The 6,541-nt window shown below is 35.7% G+C and overlaps 3 protein-coding genes and 1 pseudogene across 3 annotated transcripts; 2 read left to right on the forward strand and 2 right to left on the reverse strand.

The window, feature by feature from the left end:
- Positions 1 to 126: 126 nt before the first annotated feature.
- Positions 127 to 2,803, reverse strand: LOC123014961 (zinc finger protein 501-like). Its single transcript, XM_044414314.1, has 2 exons — positions 2,615 to 2,803; positions 127 to 1,205 (listed from the first exon to the last, which is right to left on the reverse strand). Exons 1-2 carry the CDS (start codon positions 2,783 to 2,785, stop codon positions 159 to 161), a joined length of 1,218 nt encoding a protein of 405 aa, XP_044270249.1. The 5' UTR covers positions 2,786 to 2,803; the 3' UTR covers positions 127 to 158.
- On the forward strand, positions 2,476 to 3,381 carry LOC123014964 (guanosine-3',5'-bis(diphosphate) 3'-pyrophosphohydrolase MESH1). Its single transcript, XM_044414317.1, has 2 exons — positions 2,476 to 2,645; positions 2,843 to 3,381. Exon 2 carries the CDS (start codon positions 2,845 to 2,847, stop codon positions 3,379 to 3,381), a length of 537 nt encoding a protein of 178 aa, XP_044270252.1. The 5' UTR covers positions 2,476 to 2,645; positions 2,843 to 2,844.
- LOC123014965 (RNA-binding protein 48) lies at positions 3,368 to 3,819 on the forward strand. Its single transcript, XM_044414319.1, has one exon. It carries the CDS (start codon positions 3,368 to 3,370, stop codon positions 3,785 to 3,787), a length of 420 nt encoding a protein of 139 aa, XP_044270254.1. The 3' UTR covers positions 3,788 to 3,819.
- Positions 3,820 to 5,144: 1,325 nt separating this feature from the next.
- The window catches only part of LOC123014881, a 3,519-nt pseudogene continuing 2,122 nt past the window's right edge, over positions 5,145 to 6,541 (reverse strand).

Consider the following 6,541-nt stretch of genomic DNA (forward strand, 5'->3'; position numbering starts at 1 on the left):
CACTGGATTTTAAATAAGTACGATTAAATTGCCACATCTTAAAATATTTTTGTTCTTTGTGCCAACATAAACATAACCCACAGACTAGGTGGTGCTGTGTATAGTTGGTTGCATAAATATTTTTGTAAAATTTATTGAGTTATTAAAAATATGAAATATCACTGCGCCCCTGAATGCGTATTCATATGCGTCCTCAAACAATGCGCTTGTATGAATCCCTTCCCGCACACCCCACACACATGTGGCGTCTCCCCCGTATGTATCCTCTTATGCACCCTCAAATTCGTCCCCCTTGTAAATCTCCTCCCACACACCTCACACTCAAAATTCTTATCGCCTGTGTGAATCAACATATGCCTCTTTCTCTCCGAACTAAAAGTAAACTTTTTTCCACAAACTGAACACTCAAACGGCCGCGCCCCCGAATGTCTCTTCCTATGATTCCTCAACGCCCCCTTTCGACTAAACGCCGCTCCACAATCACTGCACACATAATCCTTCTTATCTGAATGCCCCGCTTCATGCGATCGCAGCGCCGATTGCTGTGTGAACCCCCGACCGCACGTGGAACATGTATACGGCCTCTCCCCCGTGTGCAATCTCCGATGCACCGACAAGTTACCTCGTAAAACAAAAGACATGCCACAGATCTCGCACGTGTGCTTCTTCACCCCTGTGTGGACTTGCACGTGGAGGCGCAAATTGGCCTTTTTGAAGAAGGTTTTGGGGCACAGGGAACACTTGAACGACTTCAAATGCGAATGTGTTTGTTCCATGTGCTTGGAGAGGTTGCTAGGACTGCTGGGTTCAAAGGGGCAAAATGGGCATGTCTTGGGGGGCGCATTGTGGCGCTTTTTGTGTTTTAGCATACTGGTGCGGTATTGGAAGACTTTGGAGCACAAGGGGCAAGTACGGTTTGTGGTGTCAGACTCGTGGGTTTTGCGATGGTGTAATAGTGATTTTTTTGAGGTAAAACTTTCATCACAGTTGTGACACGAGTGTTTTGTTGAAGTTTTAATACTTTTTTCAATTTCTATTTTTATTGTTTCAACAGTTGGTAGCGTTTTTTTCAAACTAGTTCTTTGGGCAAATGTTTGTAGATATTTATCAGAGGTTTCACATTGGACTCTAAATAAGTACGATTTAATTGCCACATCTTTGCAATTTTCGCATATTCCTTGGGGAAACTCGTCCGTTTCAGATATCTGTTGACAAAAACAAAAAATTTAAAAACTGATTTTTTTTATCATCAAACAATAAATATTCGATCGTATTAATTGATGTTAAATATGATTAAAAAACTTTTTTTTCAAAATTTAAAAATGACAAGTATGAGTGACAACTGTTACATACTAAAAACCCAAGTTTTGATCAATTTTCGCTGAAAAATACAAATATTATTGGCTGTTGTGTTATTAAAAAAATAAATATTTGAACAAATTTATTGAGATTTCATAAATAAAACATTAAAAAAATATGATTTAGAGAATTTGAATGAGAGAAGCATCACGTGACATCTGTCACATGGTTAAAATTCAGTTTTTGACAAAAAAAATCATTGAAAATAATTTAAAAAGCATAAATAATAAATCTTTAAACAAATTTATTGCAATTTCATAAATAAAGCATATAAAAATACCTTAGAAAATTTGAATGACAGGATCATCACGTGACATCTATTACATGGTTAAAATTCAACTTTTGATCAGTTTTTGAAGAAAAAAAAATTGAAAAATCATAAATAACAACGCGTTGAACAAAATTTATTAAGACTTGATAAAAATACATTAACAAAAAAAAAAAGAAAAAATCATTTAAAATCATTAAAACAAATATTTGGCCAATTTTTTTGAGATTACATCACTAAAACTTGAAAAAAATTATTACAAAATTTGAAAAAAGGGACCATCAAGTGACATCTGTCACATGGTTAAGATTCAATTTTTGACTAGTTTTTGGCAAAAAAAAATCATTTAAAATAATTAAAAAAGCATAAATAGCAAATTTTTGACAAAATTTATTGCGATTTCGTAAATAAAATTTGAAAAAATTATATTTGAACAATTTGAATGACAAGGTACCCTACTTTTTCAATATTTGTATTTTTCGTTAAAATTCAACTTCTTTATCAGTTTTTGATAAAAAAAAAATCATTCAAAATCATTGAAAAGGCATAAATAACAAATCTTTGAATAAATTTATTGCAATTTCATGAAAAAATATGATTTAGAAAATTTGAATAAGAAGAGTATCACGTGACATCTGTCACGTGTCATGGTTAAAATTCAACTTTTTATCAGTTTTTGAAGAAAAAAAATCATTGAAATATCATAAATAACAACTCTGAACAAATTTATAGCAATTTCATAAAAAAAAACATGATAAAAAAATGAGTTTTTCGAAATAAAACAACTTATTATTACAAAATTTGAATGACAGAAACATGACGTCATGTGACATCTGTCACAAGGTTAAAATTCCACTTTTTATCTTTGTGTTTTTGACGCAAAAAATCATCGAGTCAACAAAACGACGCTCGTAGAGACATTACAATTGGTTAACACCTCAGTAAAACAGTTAATTGTGCCAAAATCACCCAAAACAAGCATCTTACCTGTACTGAAGCACAACTCTGAATGATTTCAGTAAGTGTTAAACTGCTCTCACCAACTTGTACACACTTCGAAAGTGCGTTAAATTCGTCACAAATACGAAGACAAGTCCTACATCGTCTCTCAATATCGTTGGAAATATTTACAAAATTGTTAAAATCGCAATACGCCATCTTGGCAAAACGTCAAAAATGTGCACACCATAACCTCAAAAAACGTTTTTCTTCCAGTAATGACAAACATTGCCGAGGATCTGATAAAGTGTGTGAATTTCGCCGCCGAGAAACAGAAGGACCAGAGACGCAAAAACCCCGAGAAAACCCCCTACATAAACCACCCCATTGGAGTGGCTTACATCCTCACAAACGAGGCAAAAATCACCGATCTTGAGGTGCTCCAAGCCGCTCTTTTGCACGACACCGTCGAGGACACGGCGACCACATTTGAGGAGATTGAGGAGGTGTTCGGGAAGCGCGTCCGAGGCATTGTTGAGGAGGTAACCGACGATAAAAGTTTACCGAAAGAGGAGCGAAAAAGGCTACAAATTGAGCACGCGAAAGGCTCCTCATACGAAGCCAAACTCGTCAAGCTCGCCGACAAATTGTACAATTTACGTGACCTGGAAATCGCCACTCCGGAAGGGTGGAGCGAGGGGCGCGTCCGGGAGTACTTCGTTTGGAGCAGCAAAGTCGTCGCGGGGCTGAGAGGCACCAACGCCCCCTTGGAACACAGTCTGGATCAGATCTTTCGTCGGCATGAAAGAAGTTAAACACCACAAACAGCAAAGTTTGTGCCAGACTCGAGCCGCTTATAGACAAGGTCGGAGACTCACAGCTGTTAAAACCTACACTATTGCGAACGAATCGCAACATTTATTCGTTTATGGGGTCCCCAAAATCAACCTTTTTAGCGAATTTAAGGCGTTGTGTGCCAAACAAGGAAAATTAACAAAGTTTCATCTAGTCGCCGACCACAAAACTGAGATTTTCACCGAATGTTTTCACGTCGTCTATGAGAAGTTTGAGGTGGCAAGGAGGGCGAAAAGACTGCTAGATAATAAGGCGTTCTATGGGGGCATCCTTCATGTGTGCTATGCCCCGGAGCATGAGACTGTGGACGAGACTAGGGCTAAGCTATTGTTAAGAAATCAAAGTATTTTAAATTATAAAGGCTAAATAAATTAGGTAATTAAATATTTTGGCTGTTTTACAGCGTCATCTATCCCCGATTCCAAAAACTACATTCATCACGAATAAAATGCAATAAAACACACTAAGAACCTTGAAAAATATGTTTTTAAACACTTACCAGCGAAATTACGGTTTGTCTGATTTAAATAGAGCTCATTTTTCGACTTTTTCAGGCACTAAATTGTTCACACAATAATTAAAAACAAACGCAACTCAAAATCCAAAAATGGATTCCAACAGCCAACCTAAGAAAAAATACGTAACAATTTGGTATAAAAAAAACGCATTTTATAATAACTTTTTTTTTAAGAAACCAAAGTATTTTATATTATAAAGGATATATAAATTGGTTAATTAAATAAATATTTTGGCTGTTTTACAGCGCATTTATCACCGATTCCAAAAACTACACTCATCACGAATAAAATGCAATAAAATACATTACAATGCCTGAAAAATATGTTTTAAATTACGGTTGGTTTGAACTAAATAGAGCTCATTTTTCGACTTTTTCAAGCACTAAATTGTTCACACAATAATTAAAAACAAATGAAACTCAAAATACAAAAATGGATTTCAACTTTTGAATTCCTTCTAAGGTCATATGCAGTAGAGGCAGCGCGCATGCGCAGTGGTTTATACCTGTTTTAAATAAACAAATAGTCAATAAAAATGCCAGTTTTTAGACGAAAAAAACAAACATTTTTCTCAATCCTGACATCAAACAAATTTGCTTAAAAATCAACACATTGTAAAAATTAAAAAATGAACTTAAATTCGTTTGACAGGTGACAGGTGCACATGCGTAGTTGCCAGTGTTTATAAAAAAATAAATAAATAATATTCATTGTGATATATATAAACAATGCCCCTGAGGTAGAAAAGCTGAAACAAGTTAATCAAAAAATGTAAGATTGCAGTTAATCGAATAAAAAAGTTAAATGCTTTAATTTATAATACTTGCGCATGCGCCGCAATTTAGGTATTTTTTTTTAAATAAACAAATAATTAATAATAAAAATTCCAGTTATTAAACAAAAAGGAACACATTCTTCTCAGTCGTGCCAACAAAATATTTTGTTGAAAAACTGCAAATTAAAAAAATTAATATATTCATAAATTATTGAACAGGTGTGCATGTGTAGTTGCTAAAGTTTATAAAAAAGTATTCATTTTTAATTCAACAAAATTTTGAAAAATATTTGAGACTTGACACTTCGAAAATCAAATTCTTCAAACTTTGTGACATTTCTGTATTACCAACCACCACCTTATTAGGGTGAAAGTTTTTAAATTTTGAGAAATTGACTTTTATGTTAAAAAAAAGTACGTACAGACAAAGTTTGAGCTTGTTATAAATATATTTTAAGAAGAGCACCTACACAACTTAATACTAAAACTTCGTTAATACATTGTAAAAAAAATACACAAATGTTTAAAACACATGACACTTACTTTCTAAAAATAAAAATAATACAAAAATTTACAAAATATATAACAGATTAAAATCTTTTCGGCCTCGGAGTCCTGGGCAACTCTCTGGGAACAAGAAACTTCTCATTTTTGATAGAAATTTCCTCCGGATTGGTAACTTTAACTTCAAATGTGGTGGATCGGAAGCCTTCTTTTCCGGAAATTTCCTTCTACAAAAAACCCTCAAAATGTAACAAAATCGCTACAACTCCTCAAAAACTTACCTCAAAATCGTGATAACTAGTCGAAACCTCCCCCACATTCAGATTTTCCTTATCCGAACTCCTGTTAAATYACAGTCTTTGCCTCAATCGCTCTCTTCGGGCTGATTTGCGACGATTCTTAGTCTTTGAAATGATCAATTTCGGCAAACCCGTCTTGGACACTCTCTTCTTAACCGAAATTTTCGCCTTTTTGGGCGGCTCTGTCATCGCAGTGATCGGAGCTTTACGTTTGGAGCAATGACGAGGGGTTAATAACGTAGGTGTCACCATACGAGGCGACAGCTGCTCCCTTTGCTCCTTCTTGGCGCTTAATTTTTGCTTAAACTCCTAAAATTCAATCAAACAAAATACAAATTGCGTTTTTTACAAACCTTTTGCTTGTCCTCGTGCAACTGTTCGATATACTCAAAAATGTAAAACTCTCGTCCAGTGCGCAAATAGTGCTCCTGTGCCAAATTTCGAAGCGATTCTTCGACTCGTGGAAGTCGTTTTTTGAATTTGTTGCGATTTTTCTCCTCGAGTAAGAGTAGCCCTCTCGGGCATACGTCGAGGGCTTGGAGACCGAAGCCCTCGAGCGTGTAGAAATCTTCTTCCAGTTGAAGGAAAAGATTGTGGAGATTGTCACCGAGTTGGAGGTTTGCCCCAATATCGAGTTCGAAAAAGACGTTTTAAATTTGACTAACACTCAAGTCATGATCACGGACGCCGAGATGGCCCAACTCCGGGAGTTCCACGACCAGTTGGTCACACGTCTATCAAGTGTGAAGGAAGAGATTGGAGAATTGAGGAGCAAAATCGACGACTTGTGGAAGAAACTCGGGATTGATTTGGTTGAGCGGGTTTTTTTCCTGCAAAACAACACGGGTCATTCATTAAAGACCCTCGATGCCCTAAAAATTAAGTTAAATCGGTTAGAAGAGATGAAAAAGGCCAACTTGAGGAATTTGATTGAAAAACAACGAGCCGAGTTGGTGGAATTGTGGGACAAGTGCCATTGCACTCAAGAACAGCGTGATGTTTTCACATTTTATCACTCGGAGTG

This window comes from Tribolium madens, unplaced genomic scaffold (assembly GCF_015345945.1).
Source record: "Tribolium madens isolate multiple individuals breed KSU strain unplaced genomic scaffold, Tmad_KSU_1.1 Scaffold_97;HRSCAF=244;Tcas5.2_LG3a, whole genome shotgun sequence".
Lineage (NCBI taxonomy): Eukaryota > Metazoa > Arthropoda > Insecta > Coleoptera > Tenebrionidae > Tribolium > Tribolium madens.

What these genes read in the sequence shown, in the direction of transcription:
- LOC123014961 (XM_044414314.1), bottom strand. Translation starts at nt 2,785, where the DNA reads ATGGCGTATTGCGATTTTAACAATTTTGTAAATATTTCCAACGATATT. An exon ending in AGAGTTGTGCTTCAGTACAG is followed by an intron (nt 1,206 to 2,614) that starts GTAAGATGCTTG and finishes TTTTGTCAACAG; the next exon opens with ATATCTGAAACGGACGAGTT.
- LOC123014964 (XM_044414317.1), top strand. Translation starts at nt 2,845, where the DNA reads ATGACAAACATTGCCGAGGATCTGATAAAGTGTGTGAATTTCGCCGCC.
- LOC123014965 (XM_044414319.1), top strand. Translation starts at nt 3,368, where the DNA reads ATGAAAGAAGTTAAACACCACAAACAGCAAAGTTTGTGCCAGACTCGA.